This window comes from Passer domesticus, chromosome 16 (assembly GCF_036417665.1).
Source record: "Passer domesticus isolate bPasDom1 chromosome 16, bPasDom1.hap1, whole genome shotgun sequence".
NCBI classification, from domain to species: Eukaryota; Metazoa; Chordata; class Aves; order Passeriformes; family Passeridae; genus Passer; species Passer domesticus.
In genome coordinates this window covers 14,132,951-14,147,519 of record NC_087489.1, presented here as the reverse complement: position 1 = coordinate 14,147,519, position 14,569 = coordinate 14,132,951, and the positions used below count along the sequence as shown (strand labels likewise).

Sequence of the window (14,569 nt, the reverse complement as noted above, 5' to 3'; positions counted from 1 at the left end):
GGATTAATTTAACAATTGGCTAGTAATTTCAAATCATTAGCCAGCTCTAGATTTGGCTTCTCAGACTAACTAGTGATTTATAATCAGTTAATTTGAACCCTGCCTCCACGTGTCTGTTATATTTCAACAAAAGCCTCTTTAATCTGCTGTGATTTGAGTGGAAGTGGGGGAGGCACGTGGAGCTCACCCTGGCACGGACAACACTCCTACTGTACCTCAAAATTCACGGGCTAACTGGCCAGATAGCAGCTCAGGGGAAAGCAGGAGGGGGAAGGGAGGGGGAATAGAAATTAGCACAAAGCACAAAGGTCACTGGGATTTTACTACTGGCAGTCCCTTCATTAGCATCCTTCTCAGGATATGCTTCAGTGTTTCTGCTCCAAATTAACAATGAAAGCCATTCTGGGCTGGGGGCAGCCTGCTGCTTTGGTGACACACTGTGTGCCTAACAACATGCTTCATCACTGTGCTAATAAATGCAGACTTCCTTGCATGCTGTAATTATTCCTACAAATTATAAGCAGTCATGGCCCATTTCACAAATATCTCATAGGTCTTTCATGGACTCTGGAGTTTGACTTGTGAGGGTTTTTGGTTAAAAAAAAAAAAGGTAAACAAAACGAATGCTGGGCTGAAGACATCTCTGCCGGGGCAGGAAGCAAACCGGGGATTAAGAGTCCATTACGCTGGGGCTTGAAAAGAAAAGCTGCACTCCAAGAGGATCAAAAAAAGCATCCCTGGCAGTCTGCTGTATGGGCTATACAAAGTTAGGTACTATGACACTAAAAGGGTCTGACAGATAACATCTCTTCCTCCCCTTTTAATACGGTTATTCACAAAGCAACAAAAAGTGCTTTTGAATATTCTCCTGTGCAGAGGGAGGGGGAAAGGCCCCAGTGCTCTCCCCACACGGGCACAGCCACTCCTGACCCAAAGTGCAGAAAAGCTGGGGATTTGTTTAACCATATTTTCTGTATTCTCTCCAAGATCACAAGGATTTATCTGGTCAGCAGAAGCAGTGCTACCTGCAGGTTCAGGCAAACTTTTGTAAGGCTTTCCTTAACGAGGTAAAAAATCATTCTGCAAAAGAGAAATTAATGCCTGGACAAAGCTGTAACGTGATGATTTCCTACCAATACGTACATAAAAGGCTTTTGGGATCATTATCCTGAAAACAGTATCATCTACTTGATAATTTTTCCAATTTGAGAAAACCCAAAGCAGCTGGAGCAGATTTGTCTTGCTCAGGACCCCTCCCAAGCTCAGCTGTTGGGGGGTAAAACAAAGAGGGACCTTTCTGAGCAGCACACGTTTTTGTAACTCCTGGATAAATGAGATGCCCTTTTTAGGTAGCTAATTCTGCTTCTGCAGCCCCCCTGGCCCCGTGGGTGACATCTCTGCAGTGTGCACCACACGTCCTGCTAAGAAGGCCCAGGACCAGATGTTTCCTTTGACTCGGGGCTCCCATAAAGAACTTACTCGAATTAGTTTTATTTTGATCTTGGGAATTCTGTCATTCCCTTCTCTTTCTGTGGGGGAACTGCCACCTAAACATCAGATGTTTTCTCATGTGTTTAAAAGCAGCTAATAAGCACAACTGTTCCATCTCCCAGAACTGCTCTGCTGTTTAAGTATTTTTGTAATTATAAACTCCTGTTTTTTCTAAGAGCAACTAGAAATGCTTCCTGTAAATACACACAGGTTTATTCAGCATTTTTATCACTTTCAGTTTGTACTTCCTTAAGTTAATCAGAATAAAAGTTGGTGTTTATCACTTTTGAAAAGGAACTAGCCTTGAGCTCTCATTCAAAATATTGTTAAAATTTGTCTGGTATTTGTTTCATTCTCTGTTGTGCCCCGATTCATCTTTTTTAAAGACAAGAAAGGAAACATAAACAAATGCAAACAGTTTGCTACAATTTCAGCTTTGGTTTTTGAAATTATCACTAAATCTGCAGAGTGATGGATGTACCACAAAGCAGATCATTTCAAGTAATAAATATATTAGCCAGAAAAAATTTCCCCTTTTTGCCCTGTGAGCACTTAGGTCAGAATTTCACAATAGATCTGCAAAGCTGCACTGAAGTACAGACCCAAACACTTACTTTGGAATTAAAGATGAAGCCAGGTTTACTAAAACAAGTTAAATGCATCTAAAACATAAAAAAAGGAGGAGGGTGGGTTTGTTTGATGTGCTGCACCAAACTTTTGGCTTTTGTAGCCTTCTGCTGTGGAGCAGGACTTGCAGAGTTTGGGAAAATATTGGTTTTTTTATGGCTGGTAAATGCCAATGATCTGTATCTTAAGTAGCACCCCTCAGTAGGAGGTCCCTTCCCACTTTTCTGTGGAGTTTCTCTCTATTATGCAGTGTTACCCAGGGAGGGGGGCTGCAGGAGAAGAAAAACAAGCCAGGAATTTGCAAGCACAGTTCGAGCTTTCCATCAAGCAGATCAGAACACAGACCCCTGAACACAGGGAGGCTTGTGGCTCATGAATAGGGGATTGAAATTTGATTATTTTTTATAACAATCCAAACAACTCTCCTTTAAATGCAGAGCTTTCCACTAAAAAAAAAAAAAGCTTTCCAGAGGTCTGCTGGTTTCATCATTTTGGAACAGAAATGGATCATCTGGGTAAAAAGATAAAAAAGGTTTAGGATGGAGGTTTTTGTCATCAGATCTCAGCACAGGGCAGTGTCAAACCCCTGCAGCATGACCTGTGCTGTGCCACAGCAGCAACAAAAGGAACAGCCTGTAAATAGCCCAAGTCCTACTGTCAGCTACACTGACAATTAATTGTTGACATCAGCTGCTCCAAATTTATTCTGATTTTTGCTGCCTCTACCCCTGAGCTGGTGACACCCCTTCCTGTGACTGTACAAAGGGGTGAGATAAATCAAGCCCCAAATTTCCATCCCCAGCCTCACCAGGCCCTTCCCTGCTCCCAGGTAATTCCCAGAGGAGCTGAGGCTTTAATCAGTGGAAAAGATGATCAGCTCTCAAAAAAAATTAACTTCTGAGATTCAGTGAGGGATAGAAAATTACTTTTCTCCCCAAACCATGTGACAATCATAATTTTCTGCATTTTTTTCTACTCTAAACTACACTACAGTCTCATTCCTGTTTCTGCACAAAATTAATGTTAAATGCAGTGGCTTGAGATTTTCAGCTAGTGCCCAGCTGCCAATCCTTCTTGGCTTCTTTCACAAAAATTAGAAAAGTTAAAGGACTGGGGGGAGGGAAATCATTCATGGGAAACGTAATAGCAATATGAAAAGAACTAAAGGAGAGGTCAGGCCCCTTATAGATCACTGAATAGAATCCAGAAGGCAACTCTTTTATATCTTTAAATAGATGTAGTACACCCCTCTTGGATGAGGCTTTTGTTGGTTGCCAAGCATTTTAAGTGTTGTACTAAGAACATGTTATTAAAAGGGGATTTAATATTCAGAAACTCAAACTCCCCAGTTTGGAGTTGCCTCATAACTCCTGGCATGTGAAATATATCCAGCCTTAAGCAATTACCTTTGAAAAGCAGCCTTATTCCTACAAATGCAGCATTTTTTTACTACACCTACATCACTGCATCTTAATTCAGGGGTATAAACTTTGATAACTAAGAAACTGGAAACGGAAAAGGACCAAAACTTGCTCAAATTCAGTTAATTCCCTTTCTGAAACAAAACCCTGGCCTCACCATCTTTGTCGTCGTTTTAGGAGTAACTGCACAGTGAGGCAGCACTGGACTGTTGAGATGAGAATTTAAATGTCTTTGTTAGGTACAGCACAGCTGGAGACAATGGCCAGAGCCGGGTCAGGCTCAGCTGAGCCCAGCCTGGGCTCAGTCCAGTCCCAAACTGGAATTCCAAACTCCCTGGGCTGGAGAGGAGCCTCAAGGGGATGGACATGGAAAATGCAGGAGCTGATGCTGCCAGTCCTCAGAACTACAGTGCTTGCTGCTGACAAACACCTCACAGTCTTTTTAGGGTCTTTTTAGGCTCTGTAGGGTGGGCAGGCCCTGGCACAGCTGTGGCTGCCCCAGATCCCTGGCAGTGCCCACGGCCAGGCTGGACAGGGCTGGGAGCACCCTGGGACAGTGGGAGGTGTCCCTGCCCATGGCAGGGTGGCACTGGGTGATCTTTAGGGTCCCTTCCCACCCAGACCATCCCATGAACCCCTCAGCCAACCCCAAGCTCCACCAGAGCCTGCTGAGGAGCCACCCAGGAGCAGCCCCCGCGTGCCAGGCCCGGCAGCGTGGCCACCGAGCCACGCGCCCGGGAGCCCCGAGCCCCCTCCCAGCGCCTGAACTCTGCTCTGGCTGTCAGCAGGGCTGCATTCCCCGGCCTGGGAGCCGACCTCTGGCTGTGAGCTTGCTGTAGATCTGCGAGTTCACCTCCTTGTCCCTCATGTAGCAGCGCAGCTCCTCGGCCGCCTCGCGGATCACGGTGACAGCCAGCACAAACCCCTGCCACAGCACGGGGAGACAGCAGGGAGCAAAAGGTCAGGGGCAAAGCACATCTGCCTCGAGTAACAGCAAAGTTATCAGGGCCAGCACAACGATCTGCATTGCCTTCTCCTAGCTGATCGTCCTCAGTCTCAGTGAGATGTGCTGCTGTGCAAACCCCAGTACCAAACTCAGCTCTTAAAAACACACCTGCTGCCTAAGAAACTTCCCAGTTTTATCGTGGTGCTCTCCCCAAGCACACCTTTGTGAAGGTAATCCCCCAAGCGAGTCTTTGTAAAGTTTATCCCCAAGAAAACCTTTGTGGAGTTTGCCTGAAGAATGCAAGCAGCAGATCTCATTTCACCCCACGGCTGAGTAACTAAGAGTGAGAAGTTCAGGGTAAGGCAGACCCCTCAAATGTCAGTGCTCAGCACCTCAGAGCACTGAAGTCAGCACAACTCACCTGGGAGATTTCTTTGTATAGAAATGTATACAGAAATCTGTATAAACTCCTTTTTATATACACAGATAAAGAGAGCATGCATGTGCCTTCATGTGTGTGCACACAGACATTCCACCTACACAAATAACACTCTAAAGATATTTATGTGCTCTACTCATGCTATAATTACACATTTGCCTGATTAGGGCTTCAGTCCTACTCTTCTGTACATATGAGCAGTCATTTCATTTCCTCTTGCCATGAGGAATTGCCTGCATCACATCCTTCACTGTGTAAAAAATAATTAATTGATGCAAGCCAATTCTATGTGGGCTTGGTATCACAAAGTCATGTTCTACCAGAGACTATTAGCTCAGACTAGACAGTTAAAACACATGCACCACAGAAAATGAACTTTTCACAACTTGTGTTGAAAGTTGCAACCAGGTACTGATTATTTCTGTCAATAAGGAACTTTAGGAAGGGAGCAAGGTGATGTTAGAAACTGCAGGTTTCTAGTACTTACATACATGTAAAAGTGTGTTCTAATTAATTAATATAGCAATGAAACGCATTCATTCTTTTACCTAGAAATTCCTACCTGCTTCCCAAAACAAAACTCAAAAAGCATCAGCTATTTTCAGCTTAGATTTCAGCTGTTTAAAGAGACTTCAAATAATCACCCCAAAATACTCCCCCATGTTCCAGCTGACTGTGTCATCTCACGTGTCATTCATGGAGAATGCATGGAGATCCAGGCTCCAAAAGAAATGAATTTTAACAGCAGTGTCCCAAAGCTGCCCCTTCACTTCTTTCTGGCTTTGAGCAGGGATCTCACTGCACTGAAAGTTAAACCCCACAACATGCACAGCACAGGCCCCAGGAACAAGTTAAAAATATGATTGAAGGTGCAAACTCACACCCCACAGAAAAGGCAACACAAGAAATTCTGTCAAACACCAGACGTTTCTTGGATAAATAAACCTTGAAGGACCTACCAGAGGAACCCAGTATGTGTAAAGTGCACCAAGCCTCATCTCCACCACGAACTGAGAGCAGGCCAAGAGCAAGAAATAAAGGTTGAAGAAGTATTTGAACTGGTTAAACAACACCTAAAAAAAAAAAAGCAGACAACAAGAGGAGGGAGGATGTTATGCATGTTGAAGGAACCACCAGAAACATTTCTGCATGCTTTCCTAGTGACTAAATGTTGGCTTGGGGCAGTTTTAAAGCAGTCCTGGACGCTCAGGACACTTCTGTGTCTGGTTTGCTGCTGCCCTGAGGCAGCCTTGGCATCAACTCCACCAAACACAAGCCCATCATTTTTTCCAGCTCCAGACTCTGCACTTATCTACTGTAAAACCACTGAGAAATGGGGAAAGCAGTGGGGTGGGACGATGAAAAAAAAAACTTCACTCATGCTTACCCCAGGGAGAAAGGTAAAAAAGTTGTACTTCTGGTTGTTGATGACATTGCGGGGGTACCTCTGCTCTCTCTTCTCGGGGTGGCCAAGCCAGACACTGCGAGGCCTCGGCTCCCTCCTGCCACAGCATCTCAGGCACTCACAGCACCTGCACAGGGACATGGATCAATCAGTGAGCTCATTTCCAGCACACCTCTGGCTGTCACACACCCCTGCAGCCCCAGGAGCCCCAGGAGCTCTGCTCACAGCAGCTGCAGTGAAGGAAACCCTGCCCTGCCCCTGTTACAAACCCTGACTCGAGGCACAGAACCAAACCCAGGTCAGGCCCTTCAGGAAAGATGCACCAGCCATCCTCCCTGCACCTTGGAACAGCCTTTCTGTTCCAAACCACCTCCCAGAGCCAAAAAGGGCCTTTTTCTGCTGTCCCTGCTGCTTTCTGACAGCCAGCCCCTTCCCAGTGCCCTTGCTCCTTGAGAACAGACCTAGAGACCTGCACTGACATTTGGCAGAGCCAGATTGATCACCTAAAGCTCCAGAGCTCCTAAGATCATCCTTCCAGAGTGTACCACAACGATCTGTTCTTGATTCAAGCATTCTGCCCCAAAAGTTCAGCTCAGTGCACAGCTGACAAAGAAATAATTACTGAAGGAGGTGCAAGAGCACTCTGAAGTCTTGCCAGAGATACACACAGTGCACTGAGCAGAGCTCACAGAAGGTGGTCACCTACAAAGAACTTAATTTTTCATGTTTCAAGCCCTGCTGGCTGCAAATAGAAAGAAGTGTTATATTAAGTCAGTTCCCTGAGTAGAGAAGGGGACTAAAACTCAACTTTGCTTCCAGAAATAAAGAGGTGTCACCACGTGATGCAGGGCTCCCTGAGCAGGCACACCCTTCACTCCACCAGCCTGACTGGCAAGATGAATCCTTCCAGGCTTTCAGAACTGCACAAAAGCACTCCTGCCTAATCAAACTATTTGGACATTATTCTATTTCATGAAGAGTCTCAGACAAGCCCTGAAAGGTGGATTTTCTCCAGTGTGTGCCAGGAACAATCCAAGCCTCAGTGCAGAGATGCCCCCCAAGCACAGGGAAGGTGATTTTGTTCTGAAAGGAGCTTTGAGGCAGCAGAGCCCTGCACAGAGTGCTGCAGGAGCAGGGACCCACAGGGGCTGCAATCACCACTCTGGATGCTGCCCCAGAACCTCCAGGCCAAGCCAAACCCTCCCCTCCAACAGCAGCAGAGCAGTGAGCACCTAAATCCAGGTACTGCAGGGAAAAAACTGGAGGTGCTTTCATGCTCGGGTATATATAAAGTGGTTTTTATTTATCTATATAGATATATAGATAGATAGACAGATATAGATAGATAGAGATATATATAGAGAGATATATAGAGAGAGATATAGATATATATAGATATAGATATATATATATATATAGATATAGATAGATATATATATAAAACACTTCTGATTTCCTACAGACTTGTCATGCCTGCTTACCCCTGCACAGGGACATTCCCTGTTATTCTGCACTTGTCACTTTCCCAAGTGGATTTCCTTCTTCAGCTGCTCCCTAGGTAGTGCCATACAACCCTAATTAATAGAAATACCCCAAATATACCACTTCAGAAAGTTATGCTTGCCCCCGAAACTCTCAATTTTTGTCACCTCTAGAAACTATTTTTGCTTGTTAAATAAACAAACTAGCAGATTATTTTCCCCCCACATTCATGTATAAAATCCACATTGAAAGGTAGCTGGTTACCAAGACCAGACCAGCAGCAAAATTTGTGCTAAACACTCAAATTCAGAAGCTCTACTACAGAATTTTATGAGCTGGATACCTTTCAATTGCAGTTTGCTTTTGTGTTTGCAGGTGAAGACCTAAGACAAACAGCCACTTGCACCCCAAATATATTTGAATAGAAACTATTGGAAATGGCTTCCAGTAGTATTTGGTATTTGGATTCCAACAGAATATAGATATGGTCTCCATTTAAAAAAAAAAAAAAAGAGAAAAATGTGGTTTTCCTTCTTTCACAAAGGAGAAAAGGCTCCCAAAAGAAGCTTTACCCAAGGGAGCAAACCTGGTGTCCACCAGCCTGTTTCATCACAATGTGCTTTCCAGTTAGGAAAAATCAGCCAGTCCCTGCAATCAGACAGCTGAAACCATTTACCTTTGTTTATTTTTGAGGCTGGGCCTCTTACAGGGATTGTGCTCAACAGCAAAATAGCCCCACACCTATATCATAATATTTACAATAGGGTGACCCTGGCAGCATTTCCCCCACAAACACACTTGGTGCTGTAAGAATGGTAATTTACAAATGCTGTGCTACTACAGGGCTTGAGAAACAACCTAAAAATCATGCAGCTCCAAGAACAAGCAAGAAAGGGCATGGGAGAATCTGCCGAGTAAAAATAACAGGTTTGTGAAATCCCTGCCTGGCTGGAGTCAGTTTTTGCAAGCTCCTGAATTACAGGGAAAGCAAACTGAAAAACTAATTAGACAAACAAAAGAAAAACTTCCTGCCCAGCAAGGTTTGAAGGCAAATATCAGGAGCATGGATGCCCGAGTAAAGAATATCCAGAATTTCTGCTGGGAGTCTCCTCCACAGCCTTACAGCACCAGGCTTCTGCAAAATATTTAATTTGAAAATTCCCAATGAACACAATGCTACAACCAGCACTGGCAGCCCCAGGTTGCACCACTGGAACTGGGGAGGTTCCTCAGCTCTCAGGAATCCCAGGGCTGCAGCCTCCTGTGCCAGGGAGGAAAATCCTGACAGCAAATCCTGACTTTTACCCCAAAACATTCCAGGATTTTTGTTCTGAAGGCACCAACTCCACCCCCGTGCTGGTGTTTAACCCTCAGCACTCTGTGGCTGTGTTTTCCCTCCTGTGGGCACAGAGCAATCCACCACCCAAAGCCAGCTCCAGCAGGAATGTCATCTCACAAAAACTGCTCACAGTAACAGCCCATGAATTGCTGAAATGAGTTTAAAATGAAGTTTTGGTAAGAACAGAGCAATTTCTCAAGCACAGAACCATGTGCTCTTTATTCCAGGCAGATGTTCATCACTCCTCCCACAGGCAGCCAATTGCCTTAATTTTTAATTATTTTTAAACTTTTCAGTGAAATCTTAAACTTCACTGGGGAAGAATCAATAAGATCATTAGTTCTCCTTTTCTCTTTCTCCTCTGCAAACAGAATAATCTTAATGTAAAAAAGAAAAACCTCTTCATATGGGCACCAGAAACAAAGCACTCTGAGCACACACAAACATGTTTGCAGATTAGCTTTGGTGCCCATTAAATAACAAGTCCTTTTGACTGGAGCTGTCAGCTTTTCCCAGTTAATTTATCTGTTCCTCCCTGCAAGAACTTTGTAGTTCTGTGAGCTGCTGTTTCTCTGGCTACCACCCCTATTTTTAAGTCACCAGCTTAGAGATGCAGATGATGAGGGAAGGGGCTGCTTCGTTACTACAAAATTCTCTGCTCAGAGCAAAGGCAGTGGCACAGAAGGAAGTTTCTGGCAGGGAATTATTTGCATTAGTAGGAATAATAAAACATTTTCCATCATGAAAACTGAAGACTGCATCCTGGAAAGGGAAAGATTGTCTAGAAAAACAGCAGAGAGTTGACATTGCTGCTGAGAAACGCTGATAAAATTAATGTGCACTTTCCAAGAAGAGGAATCACAATGTTACAGAAATGTAAACAGTTTCTGTAAAAGTTTGGGAACACGTTCCTAAACATTTCTCCTTCTCCATTTTGCAGCTGAAGGACTGAAAAACAATTCTGCAATAACCTTGAAGTATAAAAAACTAGCAAGTGAGGGTAAATAATGGGCTTTCAAAATTATCACCTCACAGAAAGACCACGAAAAATACATAAAGACAGCTTATACAGCACTGTGCAATTCACATTTCAAATCATAACTCGGCAAAAATAACAACGGGAAACAAACTCACAAATCCTCAAACAGAGTCACAGCCACTGAAAAGAATCCCTCAGGATGCAAACTGTACCTGAAGCTCAGCCCTGCAAGTGATGCTGCCCTTAATCTGCAGAGGGATCCAAACAAAGAGCAGGAACTGAAGAACAGGTCTGCTCTGCACTTCACCTGGGATTTTATTTGCTCACAGAACCACGTTCCCAGAGGTGATGTGAGAGGCTGGGACACAGCAGAGCGACTGCCAGTTGCCAGGTGAACAGCCACTAGCAAAAGCAGGTTTCATTTATAAATGTAATGATGGAGAACAAAGATCACATGAAAAAGACTCCCATGTAAAACAAACCCAGTGGGAAAAAAGTGCCAGGTTTGTAGGTGTGCAAACCTCAACCAAATGTGTTCTGAGGTGGCATTTGTCACATTTGTGCTGAAGTTCACTGACACACTTAGTCACTTCTAAACCAAGCCCATGTCTCAGATTTTGTTTCTGTGACCCTCATGGGCTGTGCTTGGCACCTCTAAAAACACACAAACCAACCCCCCCGACATCATTCCAAAAGCAGGGGGCAAATTTTCCATGGTTAATGAAAACCAGAGCCGTGCACAACCACCTCACCCTTTTATGCACCTGCACATGAAACATTCTGGAATATTCCTGCTGCAGGCCATGCAGCTGGCGTGGCTCTGGAGGGGCCAGGAGAGCTGCAATTCCTGCAATTCCCTGCTGCGGGAAGGCAGCCCAGCCCCAGGCTGCAGTGCCAAGGCACACCCACACAGGCTCGCCCAGGGCAGGAGCTGCCACCCCTCTCTGTTGACTCTGAAATGGAATTTGCCATTTTAAACAGAGCCAGCACAATGGCACAGCCTCACCAAGCGTTCCTGTAAAGCTCCTCCTTCCCTCTCCTTCCCCTGCAGCTCTGCATGCAGGCCTTTCCCCGGCAGCAGCTGCAGGAGCACAGCAGTTTGCTGCTTTAAAAGGAGCCTGGCAGGACCGAGGACTGACACCACGAGCTATTTAGGGGAGAACTTGTGTCATGTGCTGAGCAGAGCGCCCGGGGTGCTCCAGGAACCTGCAGCTCCTCCCTGGCAGGACTGGGCCCCGGGCAGCTCAGGCTCACTGCCATGCCAGCAGGGCTCTGCCGCTCCTGCCATCCCTCCCTCAGTGCTCACAGGGCTCTCCAGAGGGCTGCAAAGCCTTGGGAAGAGCAGGGCTGAATTCAAGGCACAGCACGGGAATCCATCCCTTGATGGCAGCAAGAAGATCCCCTCTGAAGCTGTGCTCAGATCCCCACTCTCCCACTCAGCTCCTGAAGCTCGTGGCTTCTCTCCAGCACAGGCCTGAGCTGTCTGAGCCATCACTCATCTCTGCAAGGCTCCTGAGCCAGCTCCTCCCTGGCTCCCTTTCCAAGCATGCCAGAAGCTGAGGGTAATGAAAGCCTTGCTGGATAGCACCTGCCCCACAGGTGAATCAGCCATTTCTTGTTTTTATTTCAACAGAAACCAAGATTTCTATAGAGACATGCACAACCAGAAATCTGCTCCCCATTCCAGAAGACCACACCAACAAAAATCTGTCTGAAAACTCACCCCCACTGCTGGGGAACACCCCAGGAGAAACCAGCTGGGGCTATGCTGAAGTGAAGCCCATCAGCCCTTACCCATCCTGGTTTTCATATGCATCAAGGAACATAAACTGGATGGCTTTAGTGTGGGCTTTTCCTCAGAGGGAACAGAAGAAAGGAGGCCTTGATTGTGGCTTAGGATTCCCAGGACTCCATTCTGCTGTGACACCAGGGACCCCTTGTCTTGCTGGGTGATTTATTCTATGGCTTCTAACACTGGTTTGGATTGGCTTGACTTCAGTGCTTTGCCATCCATCACTTGATCAAACACCAAGAGATCACATCACTAAAACAAGGGTTCCTCATCTATGACAAATCCCACCCTCAAACAATTACTGCGCCAAACAGAAACCCCAAATCCAATTTATTTCAACTGCTATTGAGTAAAAGCCCTAGGCAAGCTTCCTTCCCGTGCCGCTGGAATGTTCTGCCACCACTGGAAAGCCTCTCAGTGGCTGCTAATCAGGCAGAATCCACAGGCAATGAACCATGGCTCGGGTTAGCAGAGGGCAGGTTCTGCTAGGCAGCACTAACCACACTGCAACACCCAGGAGGCTCCTGCTGGACACTACAGAACTCCAGGAAAGAACGCACTCGAGCAGCTCTGAGGGATTTCCCAGCCCCTCACCTCTCCCTGCTCCCTTCAATCACATCACCAAAGGCGAGGCCGTGGTGGCTGCACCTTGTGGCACTTGCTCAGCGGCGCATGTGACACAGGGATTGCTGCTGCATCACACACACCTCCCTGCCCTGCTACTGCCACAGCACCACCGACAACCTGAAAACAAGGAACAAACCTAATCCTGAATGAACTGTGTGCAGCAGTGTCACTTACAGCACTCTGAACACAGACCACCAGCCAAAAACATAAACAGGGCAAACGTGTATATTTCCCCTTGCCCTAACAGTGAAATGTGTGTATTTCCCCTTGCTCTAACAATGAAATGTGTATATTTCCCCTTGCCCTAACAGTGAAATGTGTATATTTCCCCTTGCCCTGACAGTGAAGATTTCTTTCAATATTTTGGTTTATTTTGCTAGCATCACTCGCCACACTTAAAAAACCCAAATTCCCCAGGGATGAATGAAATGCTGTGACAGCTGACAGCCAGGTGACTTGGACACCACGCACACCCTGCTGTGTGCAAACCAACCGCGGTGCAATCCCCTAATGGAAGACGACTGGAAACCCATTTTCCTTATTTACCTTCCCGCATGGCAATATACAAACATATCCCCGCGTCTCCTTTAGGAGATCGCACACCGGCAGCATCGCCCAAGGATATTGTATTGCCGAGCTGATACAGTTAATGGAGCCGGGCCTTTGTTACACCGCGGCCGGTGGTGCTGCGCTCCTAAAGGCCGGGGATCCTGCAGCCCGGGCCGGGCGCCACAGCGGGATGGACGGGGACAGCCAGGAGCGGTGGCACGGCCGCGGTGACACGGCCCTGGTGACACGGCCCCGGTGACACAGCCCCGGTGACACAGCCCCGGTGGCACGGCCCCCGCCCGGCCCGGCCCCTCCGGGCGCTGCTGCCCCGCCGTGTCCGCGGCTCCGGCGCTGAAAGCCGGGCCGTGCCGTGCCGTGCCGGGCCGGGGCTGTCCCCGCTCCCGCAGCCCGCCTGCATCCTGCGCTGCGCCGGGCGTGCCGCGGCAATGGCGTCAGGAGCAACCTGTCAGCGCCCGCCTGCCTCCCCCTCATCCTCATCCTCATCATCCTCCTCCTCCTCTCCCCCGGCCGGGCTCAGCCCGCCCCGCGCACCCCTCGGGGGTCTCGCCGCCCCTCACCCGCCGCGGTGCTTGCTGTCCATGCGCTTCTTCTGCCGCACCGGCTGCAGCGGGATGTTGTCGGTCATGGCCGCGGCTGCGGGGCGGAGCGGAGCGGAGCGGGGGATGGATGCTCCGGCTGCCGGCAGCGCCCAGCCCGGCCGCCGCCGTCTGGCGGCACCGCCGAGGGGCCGGCCCGGCTCCGCCGGCTCCCAGCACGCAGGTGCCGCGCCCGCCCCGCCCGCCGCTCCGCTCCGCCCCGCCGGGCACCGCCGCTCCGGGCACCGCCGCACCGCGCGGCCAGCGATGCTCCGCCGGGCCCGCACCGAGCGCGGAGCCGGCTGGGGTCGCGGAGAGTCGGGTCCGGTCCGCCCCGCCCCGGACCGGGCAGGGCAGGGCAGGGCAGACCCCCCCCGATCAGCCCCGCCCTGATCTGCCACGCCCAGCCACGCCCTGATGAGCTCCACCCTCATCTGCCACGCCCTGATAAGCCACGCCCTGATGAGCTCCACCCTGATCTGCTCCGCCCTGCCCCACCCTGATGAGCTCCACCCTTATCTGCCACGCCCTGATCTGCCCTGCCCAGCCACACCCTGATATGCCACGCCCTGATATGCCACGCCCAGACACACCCTGATAAGCCACGCCCTGATCTGCCACGCCCAGCCACGCCCTGATGAGCTCCACCCTTATCCGCCACGCCCTGATCTGCCACGCCCAGCCATGCCCTGATGAGCTCCGCCCTGATCTGCCACGCCCCGCCATGCCCTGATGAGCTCCACCCTTATCTGCCACGCCCTGATCTGCCCCACCCAGCCACGCCCTGATAAGCCACGCCCTGATCTGCCCCGCCCAGCCCCGCCCTGCCCCAGCCCCGGCCGTCACCTGCTCTGCCCTTCACCCTTGCCTTGCCCT

At 48.5% G+C, this 14,569-nt stretch overlaps 1 protein-coding gene across 2 annotated transcripts in view; it reads right to left on the bottom strand.

Annotated features, from left to right (window-relative positions):
- Window positions 1–13,877, bottom strand: part of ATP9A (ATPase phospholipid transporting 9A (putative)) — a 49,688-nt gene extending 35,811 nt beyond the window's left edge. For both annotated transcript variants that reach the window (XM_064391994.1, XM_064391995.1), the window contains exons 1-4: window positions 13,676–13,877; window positions 6,312–6,456; window positions 5,884–5,997; window positions 4,356–4,464 (exon numbers count right to left, since the gene is read on the bottom strand). In XM_064391994.1, coding sequence (XP_064248064.1) covers window positions 4,356–4,464; window positions 5,884–5,997; window positions 6,312–6,456; window positions 13,676–13,743 — 436 coding nt within the window. In that variant the 5' untranslated portion in view covers window positions 13,744–13,877. The remainder of the gene's footprint in view (window positions 1–4,355; window positions 4,465–5,883; window positions 5,998–6,311; window positions 6,457–13,675) is intronic.
- Window positions 13,878–14,569: the final 692 nt, after the last annotated feature.